This window comes from Trachinotus anak, unplaced genomic scaffold (genome assembly GCF_046630095.1).
Source record: "Trachinotus anak isolate AG129_WGS33_773 ecotype Australia unplaced genomic scaffold, CSIRO_AGI_Tana_v1 ptg000017l, whole genome shotgun sequence".
Taxonomy (NCBI): Eukaryota; Metazoa; Chordata; class Actinopteri; order Carangiformes; family Carangidae; genus Trachinotus; species Trachinotus anak.
In genome coordinates, this window is record NW_027273868.1 from 2,048,269 (window position 1) to 2,070,775 (window position 22,507).

At 44.7% G+C, this 22,507-nt stretch overlaps 1 protein-coding gene across 2 annotated transcripts in view; it reads left to right on the plus strand.

Annotated features, from left to right (window-relative positions):
• septin12 (septin 12) overlaps positions 1 to 22,507 on the plus strand; it is a 69,731-nt gene that overhangs the window by 11,604 nt on the left and 35,620 nt on the right. Inside the window, exon 2 of one of the 2 annotated variants that reach the window (XM_071501487.1) lies at positions 2,523 to 4,082. The exons of the other annotated variant lie outside the window; for it this stretch is intronic. Coding sequence (XP_071357588.1) covers positions 2,523 to 4,082 — 1,560 coding nt within the window. The remainder of the gene's footprint in view (positions 1 to 2,522; positions 4,083 to 22,507) is intronic. 2 annotated transcript variants of the gene reach the window in all.

Genomic DNA, 22,507 nt, shown 5'->3' on the forward strand with positions numbered 1-22,507 from the left:
TGTGACAGGTCATTTCCTGTGATGTCAACTAATTAACTTTCATAAGTTCTCAAATAAAAGCTGGTAATGTCTCACATGAATTTAGGATAATATTATATATTTCCACACCTGAATTAGCCTCACCACTCTTCTGCTCTCACTTTAGATAATTATTTTCAACTGTTTTTACTTAAGCCCAGAATAAAAAAATTTTTTTGTTAGAAAGTTGTTTCATATCTCCACAGATGAACATGATGAGTTATGTGGTGTGGGGTACAGTGTTCCCTCTCTGGTAGCTCTGTGTTTGGTCTCCACCAGCTCTTTAGCTGCTGAATGCTCCTCTATGTTCTCCAGCTGCTCCCTGACTGAGTCTGTCTGTGCTGCTCAGCGGGTTGGGGGGTCTGCCTCGACCAGTTCTACCAGTTCTTGACAGATAATAAAGACAGCAGCTCAAATGCTTATAGTGATGTTAGTGATAGCACGCAGAGAACGCTGTTTGTGTGTGTGTGTGTGTGTGTGTAGCACTGGTCACTGGGTACTGGTCATACAACACACATACTCTGTTTGAGTCATAATGACATGAGAGGAGTCCTGTGATTACACCTTAGCTCTCTAATCTGAGCAGTGTACACACACTCACTCTCGCCTCACACTAAAAGTGTGTCTGCTCTGTGTTGTGTTCTGCAGAGCTGTGTTGTATTAAACTGATGTGTGTAGCTCTGATATTCAAGTTTTTTAGGTGCAAATTCCTCAAAATGCTGCAGGTAACAGCTGTGGATGATTCTGGATGACATCTCAACTTACACTTTGTTCACTTTGGAACTATAATTGCCCCCCCAACCTCCCTCATGCAACTCAACCACCCGCCCATTTCTTCTCATGGTGTGTCACGTTGCAGTGGTTGGTTCTTGTAACACAAAACCCCACTGGATACCCTGACTGCAGCTCCAACCTCAATCCACCCTTTGTGTTTGTACCACAGAGGAAATTTTGTGTGTGTGTGCGTGTGTGTGTGTGTGTGTGTGTGTGCGCATTCAGCAGGAAAGGGACACTGCTTCCATACAAATGCAAGAAACTAAAGGGGAGAAAGAGATTTAATATGATCTTCTGAGCAGAGGCAAGGGCACACACACACACACACACACACACACACACACACACAGCATTCACTGCACTGTATCACAGATGTGTCTTCCTAGCTTTAGCTGCATAACTGTTGTAACTGTTATAAACATGATGGTTGTTAATGAAGTTAAGTGGCTGGCAGTTCATGCAAACCATGTGATAGTAGGTGGTTTTGTCAATGTGTTGTCACACACACACACACACACACACACACACACACACACACACTTTTAAGAACAACCTAGTGCACAAACCTAAAAGGTTAAAGCTGCATCGTGCTACTGCAGAGAGACAGTGTGAGGGAAGTTGGAGGTTCCAGGTTTAGTCCTAACAACTAGATGAAGGTCTTAAAAGTCACTGTTGACCACGCTCAGAAGCTCAAAATCTGCAGTAGCAAGAGAATTTAAATGAAAACTACAATTTAGTACAACCATGGTGAGGGGGGATGTGGGGGGGTTGCTCTGGCCAAAACTAGTAACTAGTTGTCCAAGGGCCCAACTCACACATCTCTACAGCCTGCTTCTGATTTTATTCTGAAAGACCTGATTGGAAGTTGTGATTCCTAATTTTCCACAACTTTCACACTTCTTTTAGATGTTTGTCCATTCGCTGCTGCCCTTCAGCCACAATCCTGTCCTCTGTTTACAAATCATGTCACAACCAGTCTCACTTTTTGCTCATTTCATATGGAGTATTTGTTTGGTGAGTTCTGTTATTTATTTATGAGCTGCCTGAAAGTTCAGTATCTGCCCTGGTTTATCCTGCCTCCTGTCTGCCTTCCTGCAAGCAGGTCTCTGGTCCCATGGATGGACTGTTACTCCACTGTCTTGGACTGCAGCTAGGGATGGTGGTTCTTGTTCTGCTCAGATGGAGAACTGGCTCATGTGTTGCTGCACTGAACTCAAGAACAAGGACTGCTGTCTCCAGCTGCAGGTAGCAGCTAGCTGTTTAAGAGTTAACATGGGCTGGTTAGCAACAACTGAACTCCTAAAATTACCTAAATAACTTTAAATGATGCAATCTGTACGATTCATCTGAAAAGTAAATCATACGCAAAGTAAGATCGTCCACAATATAAGATCCTAGGATCACCCAGCCCTAAGTACAGGCCTATAGGCCATGCTTTAGCAGAGAGGGGAACATGTCATTTGCTTCCCTTTGGTAAATCTGACCACATCTTCCTCAAGTCCAGATTTAAACAAAGGCTGGAGCACTGATGCTGCTGTATATTCAGTGGGACCAGTTTAGCAGGAGATATGTTATGAGGGATGAATTGCTTAGTTTAGTTTAGATGTCCATCACTGTCTGACAGAACGCGCACCTCTGCATCCACAAAGACGTCCGTCACGACTCAACAATCAGGTGTTAGAACTGAGACATTTTTTAATGAATTGTATTTTCTTTCTTTCCACCTGCAGCGCTGAAGAGATCCTTTGAGATTGAAGATGTGGACGACATACCATCCTTCTCCTCAGCTTCCCCCGTCTCCACCCCCTCTTCCTCCCATTTCTTCCTCAACCACAATAAAGCCAATGAGGAGCATGGAGGAGGCAGCCAGTCCCCTTCATTAGCCTTCAACAACAACAGCAACAGCCTGGGCTCTGCTGCCCACCACTCCTGCATAGGCCTGAGTTCCAGTCCCAGCCCAGTCCTCAAGTCCCGTACAGTAGTCAGCAGCCTTTCCTTCAACCGAGGAACCATGAACAAGCCAGCCATCCACAACAACGGCTCCTCCGTGGCCAGAGCGGCATCCTTTCAGAGCAGGTTAAACCCCAACAGTTATTCCATGTTGTCTGGGCCAGGCAGTGACAACGACAGCCTACACAGCTCCACATCCAGCCTGGAGTACTCTGGGGGAGGTGGGGGTGCCCTTCTTACCAAGCTTGGGTCATATCCCAGCCCTCCACCTCAAGTGGAGTACCACCGAACCAAGCCCCAACTCCAACAACAGCACCTTGAAGGAGGTGCCAACATGGGAAGCAACCACAGCCTGAAGAAGTTCTCCTCCCACGGGAGTGTTTTCCACTCCGAAATGGACCGCAGGCCGGGGATAGTGCTGGGGGTTCCGCAGCCTCAGGGGGTGAATCATGGCTCCATGCCCAGCCTAGACCTCCAAATACATGATAGAGGAGGAGGAATAGTGGGTATACAAACAGGTGGAGGTGAAGGCAGAATGTCTCCAGGGCTGAAGTATGCTAATGCTAATGCCAACTGGAATGGTCATCCTCATAATGCCATTTTTTTTGGGGAGGAGGGCTACGGTGGCTTCAAAAACCACTGCCAGCAGCAAAGTCCCAAAGTCCTCAAGGCTCCTCAACCTAAGGCCAAAGAGATACCACGTCTTAACAAGTTTCCTTTGGATCTGGACAGCTTGGTGAACAGCACATCAACAACCTCTCCCACCAAGGCTCAAGGTGGATCCATGAACCCCAACCCTCCCAAGCCTCCTCCAAGGAGCACAGGGAGTCTCCAGCACCTCACCAGCCCACCCTCCATCTCAGCCAGCCCTTCAGCCTCTCTCAGCAGCCTGGATAGCTCATCTGACACCCCACCCCTCTCTCTCCATCATCCCTTTTTGCCTTTCTCCCCACGTTCTCCAACCACCTCACAGGGCTCCATCCCTGTCCCGGAGATGAGTTGCTCTCCAGTGCCCCAATCCCCAGCCCAGAGCCCTCAGCTGCAGATTCTCTCAGGGCCCCAAACTGTCCAGATGGTCCCAAACCTGCCTAGCCCTTACAGCTCGTCTAGCCCCTCCAGTCCCAGGGCCAAGAGGTCTTTGGAGGGTTGCCCAGGGGATGCCAGAGATAGTGTGGGCTCAATCTTACAGAGGATCGCCTCCTTCTCTCGGCCTGCTGCCACTGACCCCGAAGCTGTGACCCAGCCTCCTATGGTCCAAACCAGCGGTCAGTTGTCATCTGCATTTGGGCGTCCTGCTGAGACCGTGCCCTCAAGGAAACAGGGGAAGAAGAAACACGAAGGTAAGATGATTTTTCTTAAAGAGCTTAAAAAGCTGCATTTCCCATCTCTAAGTGATTGTACGTGTGTTTTGGGATGTCTGTGGTTCATGAGACAATCACAAAGGGTGGGAGGGATTTCAGTGGTGCATAAACAACTTACAAGACTCAACAAGACTTAACAAGACCACAACAAATCGTCTTCCAGGGTTAGTGAGACTAATTCAGTTCATCCAAGCTGCCATCATATTAACAAGATCAGAATCACATCAGTGCTGTGTGTGTATATGTATATGTACGTGTGAATATGTACATGCTCTAGTGGGTTCATACAGTGGTAAAACCTACTGTCTACAGTCAGTGTGTTTACATGAACTTACAGTTGACTTTCTGCTGTAATCTGTCCAGTAAATGATGAACCGGGGTTCTCTAATCAGGGTGGGGGATTACAGAGTTTCTTGGTCGTGCACACAGGTAACAGGGTTGTAATCATTGTCATTACATGTAGGCATTTGAATGTCTTCAGACAGTGAAGGTAATGCTGTGGCAGCGTGCAGCAGGACCAGATGATCTTCACATGAAGTGCTGCATCCTTATATTCAACATGATTCCATCAAAAAACAAGAAGTAGATTTATTTATTATACAGATTTACAGTAACTGAAGTTCATGTAATATACTCGTCCAATTACCTGTTTTTTTCTTGTGTGTGTAAACTTAATAATAGAAATCTGTTATTGCTAGTTTTAGGCCGTGGACCACCTGTTGTCGACCACCGCATTCGGTGTTTCTGTTGGAATGATTTTAAATTTGCAGAAACAAGGAAATTACAACAAAAACAAGAGCTCAGAGCAACAAGAATCCCTGAGAAAGATATTTAACCAGAACTGTTTCCTCTCTGAACCAATTTATCCACCTCCATCTAGTGTCAGAGAAGCAAAAGGCCAAAGCCAATTTCACACCAGCGTCTTAAAACAACTGCAGGACAATTTGTACTTGATGTTTGTGATATAATCATTTACTACATCCCATGTGGAACAAGCCGGGATACATCAAGTTACATTAATGTTACATTTCCTTCAGATTAATCATGACCATTATATTTTCTTTTAGATTAATGAGGAAATGATGATATTGAATTATCATTAGTCTATCTGGATCTTTAAGTTCAGTATCCACCTGCAGTGATCAGGAAACAGTGTAGTATATAAGGATCATGCGGAGGAGACAGGAGGGACTCTGCAGTGTAGACGATGGTGGAAGCTGACAGTCATCTCTGCGGTGACGCTCCACTGTTTACAGCTTTTACACTCATGTTGTTCTGCTGCTGCATCAAAAGCTGCACAGAACAAGCGTCCATCAGTCTGGACATGTGTCAGGAAGAGAAACTGACAGAGCCTGAGGCAGCACAGTGGAAAACATGTCAGGAACCACTGATACACTTGTAACACAATCTTCATGTTGTGGGCTGGTGTGTGTTTGTGTGTGTGTGTTTGCGTGTGTGTGAAAAGGTCTGTTTAACAAATGATGACACGGAGCTTCCTTCTGTTTTCATGTTGGTGTAGACAAGTCAAGGTTTACAGATGAGCGTCGCAGCCACACCCACTGGATCTGTTTCCTGTTGTATTGAGCCTCAACACACACACACAGACACACGCATTTAAAATTTTAAATGGTCTTACACCAGCAGTTTCTGGTCCTCATGCAGAACACATGCATACACACTCACAAGTCTTTGTTTTGTGTTTGCTTGTCTAACAGTTTTTAACTGGGGTTATAGCTATTTTTACTCCACCTCCCCCAGCTGGCCTTCAGCTCCTGCTTCCTGTGATAACAGTCAGCTCCTCTGTGTGAACAGCACGTTCACAGAGAACATGTTGTACTAAATATCATTGCTCTGTCCATTACTGGACCGTCTGCAGCAGCCAGTGACAGGGAGTTCAGACGTCAAAGGTCAGAGGTCAGAGGATAATCAATATAATGTGTGACAATATTCATCAAACTACAGCTCTTCACCATGACCTCACCCACTGGTTTGTGAGGTGCTGTTCTGAAGCCTCCAGTTTCCAATTTGTCCGTCGTCATCTTGTTTTTTTTTAAACCAGAAGAAACCATATTTGGAGGAGAAGGTGGAGCTGACCTGCTCTGTACTCTATTCTGATTGTCAGGCAGGTTGCAGTGTGTGGTACAGTCTGTCAATCACACAGTAGCCCCGCCCTAATGCAGCCCCTGCTTTATGGTCTATTTTCCTCTAAATGGATAATAATTTAAAAACTGAACATCATGTTGTATTTAAGAAGACTTGAAACTAGAGACTGAGACCATCAACTCATTAGGAAAATGTTTAATGATGTAATAAATAAAGTGAGAAGTAGGGACATTTTCCAATAGACTTCAATACAATCAGACTTCTTTTTACAACCAGTGGAGTCACCCCCTGATGGTCATTAGACAGAATGCAGCTTTAAGGCTCTTCAGCATCGGCTTCACTTTTCAGACCCAGAGTCCACGTCCAGGTTTAGAGACAGACTGTCGTGTACACAGTACATTCACATGTAGTAGACTGTGTACACACAGTATTCTCACTGACGTAGTGTGTAAATTTCAACAGTGTAGTATCTCAAATCAAACACTGCTGCTGTGAACTCACCAGTAGTGACAATCTTCGCCTTTGACTTGAAAGGTCTGTAGACGACGCCGTCAACATGGCTCTCCACTTCATCCTCCAGCACCTGGACTCCTCAGGGACCTATGCCAGGATCCTGTTTGTGGACGTCAGCTCTGCCTTCAACACCATCATCCCGGCTCTGCTGCAGGACAAGCTCTCCCAGCTGAGCGTGCCTGACTCCACCTGCAGGTGGATCACCGACTTCCTGTCTGACAGGAGGCAGCACGTGAAGCTAGGAAAGCACGTGTCTGACTCCCAGACCATCAGCACTGGATCCCCGCAAGGCTGCGTTCTTTCTCCTCTGCTCTTCTCCCTGTACACCAACACCTGCACCTCCAGCCATCAGTCTGTCAAGCTCCTGAAGTTTGCAGACGACACCACTCTCATTGGACTCATCTCTGATGGCGATGAGTCCGCCTACAGGTGGGAGACTGAGCGTCTGGTGACCTGGTGCAGGCAGAACAACCTAGAGCTAAACGCTCTGAAGACAGTGGAAATGATAGTGGACTTCAGGAAGAGCCCAGCCCCACCCACCCCCATCTCCCTGTGTGACTCCCCCGTGGCTACCGTGGAGCATTTCCGCTTCTTGGGAACCACCATCACACAGGATCTCAAATGGGAGCTGAACATCAGCTCCCTCATCAAAAAAGCTCAGCAGAGGATGTATTTCCTGAGGCAATTGAAGAAGTTCAACCTGCCAAGGACTATGATGGTGAACTTCTACACCTCCATCATTGAGTCCATCCTCACCTCCTCCATCACCATCTGGTACGCTGCTGCCACGGAGAGGGACAATAACAGACTGCAGCGTATCATCCACTCTGCTGAGAGGGTGATTGGCTGCAATCTTCCGTCCCTCCAGGACCTGTACGCCTCAAGGACTCTGAGGCGTGCAGGGAAGATTGTAGCTGACTCCTCCCACCCTGGACAAAAACTCTTTGAGACACTCCCCTCTGGCAGGAGGCTGCGGTCCTTCAGGACCAAAACCTCTCGGCACAAAAATAGCTTCTTCCCATCTGCTATTAGCCTCATCAACAAGGCTAGAGAGCCCCACTGTTGCTGATCAATTGCACCAATCACCAGAAAAAATTCCTTGTATGTGAAAACATACTTGGCAATAAAACTGATTCTGATTCTGATTCTGATTCTGATTCTGAAAACAAACATTTTATTTTCCTGCGTGTGCCCTCTGTGTCATGTGGCATGGAAATTACTGTAGACGATGTCTCCTCTTCCTCAGTCGCCGTTTTCACAAGTTGGAGACTTTTGAGGGTGAGAAGTGTCTATCGTTTTGAGTGCATCAAAACGTGAACTGAGACGCAGCAGCTGAATCCTACATTTCTCCTGACGCTCAGACCAGCACCAGCAGGTGGTTCAGTGACAGGGGTGAGTGTGTTTACAAGGGACAAACTGTGAGGTAAATGGTAAATGCAGCCTGTATATCCTCTGTTGATTTAATCCATGCAGCTCATCTCTAACATGTCGGTCGGATCAGTGGGAAGTCCTGCCCTGCTCTTGTCCCACTGCTTGAGTTTGATGAGACACCTGGACGTTTGCACGAGAATCTTGTCTGGTGCAGATTCAGAAACTCAGCTGAGCCGTTCAACGAACAGACGGCGTCTGTTTCCAGGCACCTGTAGGGATTTTCCCCACGTCGCCTCCAAACGCATCAGGGAATTAGTCCAATTACCCCAAGATGAAAGAGAGATAGAGCAGGGATCCAACTGCAGCTTCCTGTCAATTCATATCTGAGCTCTGACTTCCAAGAAGAATCACATGACAACAGGAGACATAAACAAGGCAGAGGAGTGTGTTTGTCCCCTCTAACGTCTCTTTCAGAGGCATTAACCCTGTCAAATGTGGACCGGAGAAACATAATCATATTATCATGTGACAAAGTGGTAAAAAGAAATAACTTAAATATTTAGAAGTTTTGAAAAAATTTCCAGCATGATGTTCAGCTGCTCAGGGAAGGGAGGGGAACTCTGATATCCACTTTATTCTCAGCCCGTGATTCACAGTCGTGACCTCTGCTGATCCTGCTGAACTGGTGTCCGTGAGAGTTACGCCACAGTCAGACTACAGGATTTTAAGCCTGATTTTGACAGCAACAACGGATTCTAGAAATCACCAACAAAAGGCAAGTCAGCGATTGATTGGCGAACACCAATCACTATGTGTGAACTCTTCAAAGACACGATTATTGAGGCTCGCTGACCCGTCACATATGCCAATCAGATATCTAGCATGCTATGTATCTGGCACAGTCGCTGACGAGCTGCAGGGATGAGGGGAAGGAGCCAGGAATCTCAACAACAGACATGGCGGAGAACATGGCACAAAGCATTGTGCAAACAAGTAGTGCTTGTTTTCGTCTGACCTCCATTTTTCAAATCGTGCTTCGCACAAAGAATTGCATCATTTCCTGTATCAGAGTGTCATTTCCTGTATCACTTCTGTCTCTTTTTGTGGCAGAACGTTGTTTTGGAGACCGGACAGACTAGTTGGGGTGAAAGTGCGGGTAGTGTGTGACTCTGTGTCGCTGCTCAGTCGTGTACTATGAGCTCTGTATGACTCCAAGGCTGCCCAATCACAAGTCAGCAAGTCATGTAGTGTGAGCTGTGCAGCGATCTGATGCCTTTGAAGTCAAATAGTCTGAACTCAGCTTTAGTGGTCTGCTACAGGCTGCTGCCCTTCACTCAGAGATTTTTATACAATGAAGAAAGTGGGAACGTGATGATGTCACACCTGACAGACGCTGAACTGTCTGAATGAAAAATGTCCACATCAGCTGATCAACATCAGCACTGTGTTTTCACTGTTGTTTGAGTCTCACTGCAGTGATGATGATGTCAGGGACTTCCTGTCTTTAAGTCAATGACCTTGAAACAATAACATTATATTACTCTCAGCACAAAGCACAACACAACTGCCTTCGATAGTTTCAGACAACACACTCTAAAATATAATTATAATAATATAATAAAATAATAGAATATAATTTTAAATAACAAATACACTTATGCCCGTCTGAGCACCCATGGGTGTGTTGGCCTTATAATGAGATGAGGTCAGGAGCAGTGTTGGTGTATTGACCAACAAAAGCCTGGTCTGACGTCAGTGGTCAGTGCTTCACTGTTATTTTAAGGACACATTATAAAGACAGTAATATACTCTTTTAAAGGGAACAGGAGATGGCTCTCTGATTGGTTTACTGCATGTTACACCCAAAACACTCCCATGATTCATTAAGAGCCTAAGTTCAACCCTTTTGAAGCAGCAGCTGTTTTTTCTGCAGTTACAATAGCAAAAGTTATCTGGACACACCCTGAATGCACCACACTCTTCAGACCCTGAGCTTTAGACTGTAAAAACTACCCATAATGCACTTTCTTCAAATAACAGGCTCATTCTGTGATGGGGGGATAGATCAGTAAATGTCTCTTTGTTAATACTGTCAGACATGTATTTGTTGTGATATGCTGCAGATGTTGATGTGAGAGTCTGGTGGAGGAGATGAGCACCAGCTTGAGCTCTGAGTGACTGAGCAGCTCGAGCTCTGACTCCTCTGTGTCGAGACTTTGAGATGAAGAGTTCAGCTCCAGTCTGATCTCACACACGGGAACATTCACATTCACCTAATAACAGGCTAATGTGCCATAATGGGTGTTCACAGTGAAATGACTGTTTTGCTCTACCCAGCTCTTCACTCACATGGTTTGTTTCCCATAAAAAGCATGAAAACAAAAAAGTGGCCCCGGGGCCTTTTCCTCTACTCCCTTCCTCTGCTCTTAGAGAAACACACACAGGAAAAGAAAAGTCAGAGCAGAAGAAACAGTCAGTCAAGATATCATCAGTGGAGGTACTGCAGGAGCACGACTCATAATGTCATGTAGACAACACTTCTCTGAATACAGAGCAGCGTTGTTCTCTTTGTTCCCCTTCGGGAAAGATATAGAGACCGAGAGATATAGATATATAGATATCAATCAATCAATCAATCAATCATATTTTATTTGTATAGCACTTTTCATACAATGAAATGTAGCACAAAGTGCTTTACATAGATGATGAACAATAAAACATTTAAGAAATACAAAATAATAATAAGACATTGTTAAATATATATATATATATATATATATATATATATATATATATATATATATATATAGATAGATAGATAAAGATATAGATAGATATACATATAGATATAGATCGTTATATAGATCAACGTATAGATACAGATGGATAAAGATATAGATAGATGTAGATGGATACAGGTGGGAAAAGCCATGATTATAGACATGCAGTGTCCAGACCCACAAACATCACCATCATTATCTATGATAACTTTATTCAGTTCTTCTTCATGTCCAGACTTGTCCAGACTGAGTCTGAGCTGCCGTCCTGTCTCACTCTCCTCTCTTTATATCAGTTTGTATGTTGGTAAGAGAGGGAGGGGTCTGCACACTCTCCTCACTCACTGAGGGTCAGTTAAGGAGACAGAAATAACTGATGATCATCATCTGAGAAAACACCAGTGTCTGATAACTGCTGCTCTGACACACTGATCTGCTGTGATGTCACAGACTGATAGAATTAAATTATGTCTATCATTGAACAAACAGAACAGATGTGAGGCAGCAGCTAAACAGCTGTAAATGTAACAGCTGTATGAGTTGGTGACAGAGCTTAGCCGGCTCAGATTCTCCTCATGTGATTTTTTTAATTTCATGAATAAATATGAGGAACTATACCGTCATCTGCAGTATTACAGTCAAAAGGTGATATTAATATTACAGCAGCCTGGTCGGTCCTGTACTGTCCCATCAGATCAGCTGATCAATCAATAAACACATCCTGATTGGTCAGTTTCCCCCTGTCCCCTCTGAGACTCAGTGAAGGGACTGGGACATCCTGGATGGGGAGAGACCTTGAATATAATCCTGAATGACTTTGTTCTTCCAGACGTTTTTTTTTTTCTCCAAATCAGGAACATGAAGTGTGCGTGTGTTTGTCTCTGTTGGTCTTAAACATGAGAAGATGTGGGTAATCCAGCACACACACACAGTGCAGATGGAGGAAGCAGCCAATCAGGTCTTCTCATGAGGGAACCTCCTCTCTGCCTGTGTTTGTTGCTGTTTCAGCCTCTGGTTTGTCCTTCCCATCAGCTCAGATCAGAGCCCGGCTTCCTGTCCAGTTGTTTGGTTCAAGGCCCTTAAATGTGTTTCCTGCATCAGATAAGATTAGCTCACCAACACACACACACACACACATACATACACACACACACAGGATGGACAGTGGTGGACACACTGACAGACGCAGAATGGGCGGGGTGACAGGCGAACATGAAAATACTTCAGATGACTGACTCTGACCTGAATTTAAACCCCTCCCCCTCACAGGAGGGAAGGTCAGGTAAAATATCACATGAAATTAAATAACGTCCATTTGAAGTACAGGGAGAGACAGAAGGACACGAGGAGGGAGGGACAGGGGCGTCAGGAGGGAGAGAGCAGCGTGACAGGAGAAGGCTGAGGAGTGAAGGAGTGCACAGTAAACCAACAGACCAGATCTTCTTCAAAACACTGTGGTGATGAGTCAGTGTGTGTGAGTGACAACACAAAAACTAACTGTCTCCAGCTCCAGGTTCTCGGTCAGGTGTTAGACATTCATCAAATAATAGCATCTTACCAATTTATGAACAATCCCCTCAAAACACAGAAAATCACAATGTTGTTCATTTGTTAGACCCAAATGATCAATTGATCAGTGACTGGATCAATATCTGGTTCATTTCGAGTCCTCGTTGATTAGTTTGAGTCTTTTGATGAATTTGTTCAGAATTTGTTTTAGTCATTGAAAAAATAAAGAAACCTGGGTCTCGTCTCAGTCAGTGAAATTCGTCTTTTAGCTTTCATTTTGAGGCTGTATCTGCGACCATTTTTGTTGTGTACAGTTACCATGGTTACAGATGAGATTACGGGTGAGGTCAGTGGAGTCAGTGTACCTACAGCAGACTGACCCCCCCCAGAATGTTCATGCTCAGCTAGCATCAGTGTCAGTGATGCTTACTCTTTTGTGCTGAAACATTTTCTTTCAGAGTGTCAAGGTGACAAGCAAAAACACAGAGTCCAGGCTCCTCTTCTGTGACATCAGGATTACATCACCTCAGGTGGTGGTGTAATCCTGCAGGAGCCTGATGAACCCTCTGGGGTTCCTGCACAGCTGCATCACACTGCTGCTGTTCTCACAGTGAAACGCTCAGCATGAGTCCTGCACCATCAAGCTGTCGATGCACGTTGTTTGTCGGTAGACGTTTTGTTGCATAAATGCAACATTATCTTCAGTAGTGGTAATACTGCAACATGGGACTGATCTAAATAGTAAATGAAACATTAAGGCAGAATAGATCCCAGTTTAACCCTGTGGACAGTAACGGCACAAGCTGCACAGACTTCATTCATCTCCTCACTGACGCCTCACGATGAACATCACACGTTTAGCAGTAGTGTAAATGACTCTGTGAGTCTGTGAGTCTGTGCAGCTGTTCCTGATGTCATGTCCTCCTGTGGAGCTGTGTGTGTGTGTGTGTGTGTGTGTGTGTGTTCACCAGCTGTGTGTGTTCCTGAGGTGAAGTGACAGTGTACCAGAGGTGTGGAGGCACAGCAGAGGCCTGGTCAGGAGGGGATGAAGGAGGACAGTCGTCTTCTTCTCTTGTCCTGTGAGTGCCATGTGTCAGAACTGTTGAGTCTCTGGTTTCAGACATATTTGCTGTGTTGCTGTTTGCTCTGGGTCAGAGGCTGGTTAGTACACGTCCCTGTATGAGCTCCAGCCATCCTGAGACTGGAGGGTCAGAAAAACACAGGTCCTGTCATGGTCGTGTCTCTCTCACTCACTGCAGCCATGTGTGAAGGAAGAGGGGATTTCTGTGTGTGTGTGTGTGTGTGTGTGTGTGTGTGTGTGTGTGTGTGTGTAGCAGTCGCCTGCAGCTGGGCTTTGCTTGGATTTGTTTTCAATCTGTTGAGTTGATTTAAAATGGCTGCCCTTTGCCTTCTCTACTCAGAAGCTCCACACACCTGTGGGACGAAGTCAGGTCACAGTCACAGTGAATTTTTTTTTTTTTATATCCATGTTCGACATAACAGTCTGAGTGTGCTGCTATCTGAGAACCACAGAATCTTCATTATGTATTTTCCTTTTCATATTAAAGGGGATAGTTGTATATGATACTGTGTTTACTTAAAAAAATGTACGTTTTTCCCTTTGCTACATTGCTATTAGCATTAACAGCTGTTTCCTTACCTCATTTCTCTTCTTCTGCCGAAGTTAGCATGCTAACCAGCTACACCCAGCCCAGTCGGCCCGTCTCATCACTTTCCGATACCGAGTCACTGTGGCGTCCAGTCTGTCCTGAGGAAGCAGCTGCTCAGAGGACGGATTATTACCTCTTGTTGTGTGAATGCATCAATAAATGAAGCTCTTGTTAAAACTGGTCAGTAAACAGCTGTTGATGCTAACGCTGACTATGTAGCAATAGCAAAATTGACACATAGCTCCTTTAATCCATTAAGACCAGATGAGACATACACACGTAGTAAATTATTACATCGTTTTTTAGACATGTGACTGAAAAATGCCTTATGAGTTCAGGAAAGCAAAATGCATAATGGGAAATGTGTTTTGTTTGTTTTTTCCACGGTTTTTAAAGTTTTTAAAGTTGCGGTTCAGACAATGGCTGACGACCTGAGTGAGGGCAGCAATACTGAAGCAAATTTCAGCAGGTACCTGGATAAAAACAACTAAAACAACAACTTAGAAAATTCAGACAATGACTTGAACCTGCTAAATGCTAACCAGCTAGTCAGGTCTCAGGGTGAGAGAGGAGCAGGAGGAGGAGGATCGCTAGACTTAAAGAGTCACCTGATGCAACACTGTCACTAAAACCTTTATTTCTCTGCCCCTGAAGCAGAAAGAAACATGCAATAAAGACCATGTGAGAGCTTAAACCTTTGACTTTTATTGTAAATGTTCATCAACATTTTCTAAAAAAAAAAAAATCAACAAACCTTAAGAAGAGTATGATGACAGGTTTTAGGTTGTAACAGTGCCGAGGTTTTAGAGGAAAACTCAGGTCTGAATGGGTTAATATGGCTTGAACATCCACCACAGTCAGATAGATAGATAGATAGATAGATGAGACATTGGTTGCTGTTGTAGCTGGAGAGGATGGTTGGTATTGAAGGATCAGAAACTGTGTTTATTCATCTGTCAGAGTGATTTTTTCATCATTGTCAACAACCACACAACAATAATAACATGATGGAATAAAAACAGACTTCATTAAATGAAACCAAGAACAAAGTTATTAGTGGGGCTACAATCTTGGAGCTGATTGGCCGATCATCTCTGAGCACTGAGCTTGGTAACCATGTGTAGTTTACAGTGGTCAGCTCTTAAAGGTGACTCCATGAGCTGTTTCATAAATGGCCTGTACTGTACTGGTAGTGATGGATAGTTTACTAATGAGCTGGTCATGTAGAGGTCTCTGAAGTACAGTGATGAGGACTTTGATAAATACAGGTCCAGACTGAACAGAGAATGCTGATAATCTCAGTCATGTATGTGTGTCTGTGCATGTTCCAGATCCATCACACACCACTCTTCATACCCCGTTTCACCTTTTCCATGCCCACCCCACCCTAACTTACATAGCTGCCATTATCCCTAACGATTATCTCCTCTCCACTGAGGTTCACATGAGGGTGTTCCCATGATGTGCATCGGCAGGTCCCTGTTATGTGGACCTGGGGCCTCAGGGGACCGGCATTCACTTCTAATCCCTCTAATGTAAGACAGACAGAGGCAGGTAGGAGAGAGATAGACAGAGCAGAGGAAGAGAGACGGGGAGGAAAAGGAGAGTTAGTGAAAGGATGAAAGAAATGATCAGACAGATATTAAATTCCTCCGTCTTGTGCCGGGGTGGGGGGGTCGTGTTCTGTCAGCAGTTGGCTCTGTCATAACCGTCTTCACCTCCTCTGAGCCACAGTGAGTGTGATTTAGTATCCAATGGAAAACCTGGAGATTTATGCTCCTCTGTGGCTGACGTTGAGGGAACATCAGCAGCCTGTACTCTCACCGCTCTTATCACACCATGAGCTGAGGCTTAAATCATTAATTCAGCCGCTGCCCGTCCCGCTGGTCCTCGTGTTTGCAGCAGTTGTGCAGGTCGGCCGCCGATCTCAACAGGAAGTGTTCCCCCTCGTAAAGCTGCAGGGTTACACGTCAGTGGTTACAGTTGGCAGGGCAACATGACATTCGTCTACATACAAACATGAATTTCAGCATGTATGAAGAATGAAGCTACAATAATAAATGAATGGATCAATGAATGAAGATCATCTTATGTTAAAATGACAGAAATTCCACTTTTTCACTTTTCTAGAAGTTCTTTCCAGAAAACTTCAAATTATTGAGCAAAGTATTGACTGATCAATAACCAAAGTTTATTCTGCCCTCACAGTCTTTGCAAATTTGGTGCATGACATATTTGGATGTCCATGAAATGTATATTTGAGTGTTTGATTAAAGATAGAGTGAAAGGCTCATCACCTAAAGGTTTGATTTGTCTTTTATCTTGAAATAACAAACTGAGAGGATGGTGGAGCTGCGAGGAGTCATGTGTCGAGGGCTTTCTCTGATCCTGATTGGAGGTTTTCCAGCTGCCGAGCTCCGTGTGTGTGCGTGTGTGTGCGTGTGTGTGTGCGCGTGTGTGCGCGTGTGTGTTCGTGTGTGTGTTGATGTTATGTTTTGTTGTGGGTCTGAGGCCACACAGTACTGTACTTAACTTCACATCAACAGGAAACTGTAAAGCTTCAAGTATCACTCTGAGCAAAGCTTCAGAGCCTGACTCATCTTTAATAGACCCCTCTGTCTGTGGAAGTGTGTGTCTGTGTTTGTGTGTGTGTGTGTAATGTGTGTTGGGCACAGACACTTGTTTGGTTTAATAATGGTTGTTTCTTAGTTCAAGCTCTACAGAGACGTTTACAGGACAAACCTGCTCAGCTCACAGGAGATTTAACCCTTCAGGTCTGAAGTTAGAGAAGAGGCTTTCTCAGATGTTAAAGCTCCATCCAGTCTAAAGGTAGATGTCCATGTGTTTGTGATTATAAAGCAGGTCTAGGTTCTATATTAATACTGTGAAAGTATCAAAGCCTCAGTCCACAGAGAAATGCACACAGCCTGTATTCAGACACTGAGCCTTAAAACCAGCCGTCAGGACTTCTGGAACTTCGTGATGTCACAACAAAGCAGTCACTGCTCTCAGCCATGCCACAAGCCCCGCCCACTTGGATCCACCATCTTATCTGGCAGGATTTGGTTTCTCTGAGTCTTAACCTGAAATCTGCTATATTTTTATTGGATCACTCAGAAAACAGTCAGCCAACCAGAAGTAAGGCTCAGATCCTCTCTTCTGATTGGCTGACTGACCTGTTGTTACTAGAGCTCCAGAGAGAAGCCTGAGAGAGGAGATGTAAAACTACACTGAGATGGTTTTTGGTTCTTAAACCACAAATATATCTTCTGATGGAGATCAACACTTCAGATAAAACACAGAAGAAGTTAAAATATGAACCTTTAAATTCAGCTCATTAACCAAGAGGAGCCATGAAAACAGCTGTATGATGTCCTTCGCAGCTCTGCTTTGTTTAATCTGACAAAATAGCAATGATGATGTCATGGTGATGTCATCAGAGTTACCTCATCTTGGGTTTGGGGACGACAGATTTATACCAGAAAGTCATACATTCATTAATACGGCTGTCTACACAGGTTTATTTTCTTCTGTTTAACATATGTAACCATGGTGACCGTGTGTTGGGTTGTGAGCACTGCCAGATCACTGGTGTCCTACGCCTGAACGCATCGTGTGTGATGGTGAAGGAGCTCTGAAGCTGCTGCTGATTGTGTAGACAAGGTGTAAGGCATCAGTGTTTACCAGGTGGGGGGGGTCTAATGAAAGCTTACCATTGACTTGCATCATGGGAAGTGTTTACATCTGTAATCTTGAGTGAGAAGTTGCAGTGGCACAAACTTGTGCAGCCCTGCAGCAGTAGAGTGTACGGCTTCAGCTGTGTGGTTTCCATCTGTGGATCAACAGAACTGGTCACACTGGGACATGAACACAAGACACACACACGCTCCCAGTTTGTGTTGTGTTCATGCCTCAGCTGGAGGACAGAAGAAAAGAGGGTGAGGACATGAAGAAAGAGAAAATAATCCAGAGATAGAAAGAAAGATAGATGGAGACACAGGAGGAGGAAGTAACCTGTGCTCCTCAGCCTATCAACAGGTCGTAAAACTCCTCCTCGCTGTGAGGAAATACCCAAGATAAGATGTTTACGTTTTGGTGTGTGTGTGTGTGTGTGTGTGTGTGTGTGTGTGTGTGTGTGTGTGTGTGTGTGTGTGTGTGTGTGTGTGTACATAATCCTCTGTATCGTCTCAGTCCAGGGTGTGTCTGTTTACCTGCAGCCACATCAACTCCCTGACCCTCACAGCAACCCTCCTGTTAATGCTTCACACTCTGCTTCTCTGCCGGCACAGAGCAAGTGTTTATTGTTCCTGCTCCTCCTTTATTACCACACAGGCCGTGTTGATCGATGCTATAGTGGAGGTGGGATAACCTACATGATAGCAGCGAGGCAGAGGGAGACGGGCGGAAAATTAAACAAACTTGAACTTTGTAAAATGACCATCAGATACACAGACATATAGTTTAAAAGACAGTGTCACTGAAGTCTGTACGTCTGTGACATCATCTCATGCTGGAGACATAAAGATCTCGTTGTGACAGGAAGTTCATCACTAAAGCAACGTTGTTGTCAAGTCACTAAACCTCAAGGCCGAGTCAAGTCTCCAGTCTCCAGTGTTCGAGTCCAGTGTTTTAGTGCTCCACTCCGACACAAAGAGCTGATACACAATTAAAAAAGGTCGACATTGAACACAAATGAAAAACTGTCACCATTTCACTTTTCAGTAATGTTAGAGTATTGATAAGACCATCAATATCTTATGTTTAATTATTATGGCCTAAAACTTCACTGTCTGAACAGTAAATGGTGGAGTCTTAGTCCAAGTCTGAGTCATCAGTTTAAGTCCAAGTCGAGTTCAGGACTTGAGTCAGACTAAAGCAGCTCTTACACTCAGCTGAAGTCTGATCTTGTCTTAACGTCGTCTGGATTTCAGTGTCTCATCAGTGTGTGCCAGTCTTCTTCTGTGGTGGATGGATCAGCAAGGTTTTTTTTTAGCAGGGCTGGTGTTTAGCTGTGTAAATGTTACCTTCTCTTTTCTTCTACATAAAACTTTTTGTTCCTGCACTGACTCTATGAAGACCATCATTCAGAAGCTGAAGTGAAGTCAGACATGTTTTAATGTGCTGCACACGTAGAGTCACAGTGACATCAGCATGCTAACATACTCACTGTGACAAGCCAGCCTTTAATACCTCTGCCCCTTTGACCAACTCAAACTGTTCCTCTGACCAACACTGTTCAGGTACCTTTACCCTCACATGTTCCCTAACCACCGACCTTTCCTCCTGCACCACCAGTACACCACCTAGTGGCTGCCTCTCTGTGTCTGTGTACAATCACTGATCCAGCACAACTCAGCTTTATGGAGAAACAGTGAAGCTTCTTCAGCTCAGAGGATAATTCACATTTGTGCATATCTGCCTCAGAGTCTCCCCTGGGTGCTGTGTGTGTGACGTACTGCTGATCTGTCAGTCTGTCCAACCCCCCTCCCTCTCTGGCCCCACTGCTGCAGTCATGTAAGAACAGATTCACCTCAGCTCATCATACAGATATACACATATGCCTGAGAGGGAGAGAGAGAGAGAGAGAGAGAGACAGAGAGAGAAGGAGAGAGAGGGAGAGACAGACAGAGAGAGGGAGGGAGAGAGAGAGAGAGAGAGAGGGAGAGAGACACAGAGAGAAAGAGAGGGAGGGAGAAAGAGGGAGAGGGAGGGAGAGAGAGAGGAAGGGAGAGAGAGAGAGACAATGGTCTTCCCTCTTTTCTCTTGTCTAACAACAGTAGTATCCTCCTGTCCTTCACCATCACACAACAAACCCCTAACAAACTAACTCATGTTACAAATTGCAGTCACTCTCTCTCTCTCTCTCTCTCTCTCACACACACACACACACACACACACACATACTGTCCTGGTCCAATCAGAAACCATGTTTTCTGACTGTAGTGATGAGGGTCAGGTCTGTATCAGGTGGAGAAACAAAGCTCTGCCACAAGCTGTTGATGCATCCCAGTAAACATATGGATCAACAGTCTTCTCTGAATGTGTGGAGATCTGGAAATGTTCCTCCTGGTTCTGGACACCAGTGTCACACATGATCCTGCCTAAACACTGGACCAGATTTAGTTTCACACTCAGATTCAGATTTTAAACTGATTCTTCTTCTCTGTTCTAAAACAGTAGCCTGCACATGAGGTTGTGCCGCACAGCCACTGGCAGCCACTGTTTTAGAGCAGTGAAGAAGAATTAATTTCCTGTAACTTGTGTAACGTTAGCAAATCAGCAGTTTACCAATATGTTACAGTGTGACAGCTTTAATCTAGAGAAGGCGCACTAGCACCGGAAGTGTTAACTATTCCTACATTTATTAAACATGACAATGACAGTAACCACATCACATCCACACAGGGTCAGAAATACACAGCTGGTCCTGGATCAGTACTCAGTATCAGCTGACAGTTCAGGTTTAGGTACTGGGATTGGTATCAGGAAGATAACATGGTATCAGACCATCTGCAGTTTTTTGTATAACAGATATAATGTGTTTATAAGTTATACTTGGTCACATGACCTGTAGCCACTGCATCATTCATTCCCACAGTGTGTTTCCTGGTGGATCTCAGTGGTGGACCTGTGAGGGTCTGAGACATGCTGGGATACGCTTCAGCCTCCTTGTGACAGTGAGTTAGAAGAAGCAGGTGTTTAATATTCTGCTGTGAACACACTGTATCTGAGATGTCAGACCTTTCTCCGGCCTTGACGTGACGTGACTGTGGTTGCTGAACTATGCCTGTCAATAAGAAACTGTGTTGATGTGTTGGCTTTGGTTGCAAACGTACACCTATATACTGCTGTTGTGAATACTTGCATAGATGAGTGTGAGGAGGTAATCAGCAGGGTTGAATGACAAAGCATTATTTTGTCCCAGAGAGAGGCAGAGAGGGATGACAGCTTTTTGGAGAGCTACACTGTGGTGCATGTAGGGAAACATGATGCCTGCATCAGTCACTGCACTGGTCTGAATATGTTCCTACACCAGCATAAGAGTCCTGGTACATGATGATGATGATGGTAGATGATTGATGATGTCATGAGGGTCAGGGCTGACAGGGTGGGCCTAAGTTGACCAGAGATGACAATTAAATGAAACAGCCACTGTAACTCTCACACTGTTGCATGAACTTTAGTCCACTAGAAAAGATTTAGGTTGTGCTGGGTGTCTGTGTAGAGATGTCCTCACACATCACTCACTCACTTCCTGTGGACGTGGGCAGATAATGACTTTTTTGTGACATGTGTCAATGTAGAAAGTGTAGTTTGAGCTTCAGAGTCTCGTCAGTGCTGTTTCCTCACCAGTCTCACTGAGCCTCAGTCACCATTGTCCTCTGAGCAGCTTCTTCTTCAGAGCAGACTGGACATTGAAGTGACTCAGTGTCAGAAAGTAGTGAGACTGCAGCTAGCTGGTTAGCATGCTAACTTCAGTAGAAGTGATAGAAATAGAGGCAAAAGAAAAAGGGTTGCATTCCACTTCTGGAGACAGATGTTGATGAGTGAAGGAATGAAGTTTGATGTTGAACTCACATTTCTTCTAGACTGGTGAGTAAACAGCTGCTAATGCTAACGTTAGTCATGTAGAAATAGCAAAACTTAGAAAGAGCTCCTTTAAGGAAGTAAATCAAACAGGTTATGAAAGGTTTTGTTAGCAGATTTTACATTTTGACCCAAGTGTGATGGAGGAGAAAGGTTAGGGGTCACCAACAAAGCATTGACCCCCATTCTAAGACGTTTTTGTTGCATGTGCAGCGTTCATCTGTACGTCTAGAGACCATCTTGGATTGTGGAGGCCAAAGAACCTGAAAGAAAAGTTCCCAACCTGTGGTGGATCCATGACATGAAGAACCAAGGCTGTTTGAGAGCAAAGATTTCCTAATAAAGTGCTCACTGAGTGAAAACCATATGGAAGCCTATCCAGTATGAACAGTGTGTGTTTCTGGGAGCAACTGTTGCATGAATGTTAGTGACTGTGAACATCTACAACAAATTTAAATGAAACAACGTCATTTGTTTTCAGGATTTTCTTCACAGTCATGTTGTAGTACGTGTGTGTGTCTGTGTGTGTGTGTGTGTGTGTGTGTGTGTGTCAGTGCCTCTTAGATAACATGTTTGTGTTTCAGCACAGTGTGCATCTGTCCTTCACACATGTACCGTCATGAATATGCCTGTTATTCAGAGTCAAGCATGTGGAGCGAGTGGGCTGAGAGAGCAGGTCCTGGTTCTGTCTTGTTCTCAGAGCTGATGTGAGACACAGTTTAGTTTTGCTTCACTGAGAGTTTACAGATGGTTCAGATAAACGCCACACATTCACCGCAGTGTATCTCTGCTGCCATCACCCAGGATGCTGTGTGTGTGTGTGTGTGTGTGTATGTGTGTCTGTGTGTGTGTGTTGTAGTTGTATTTTTTCACC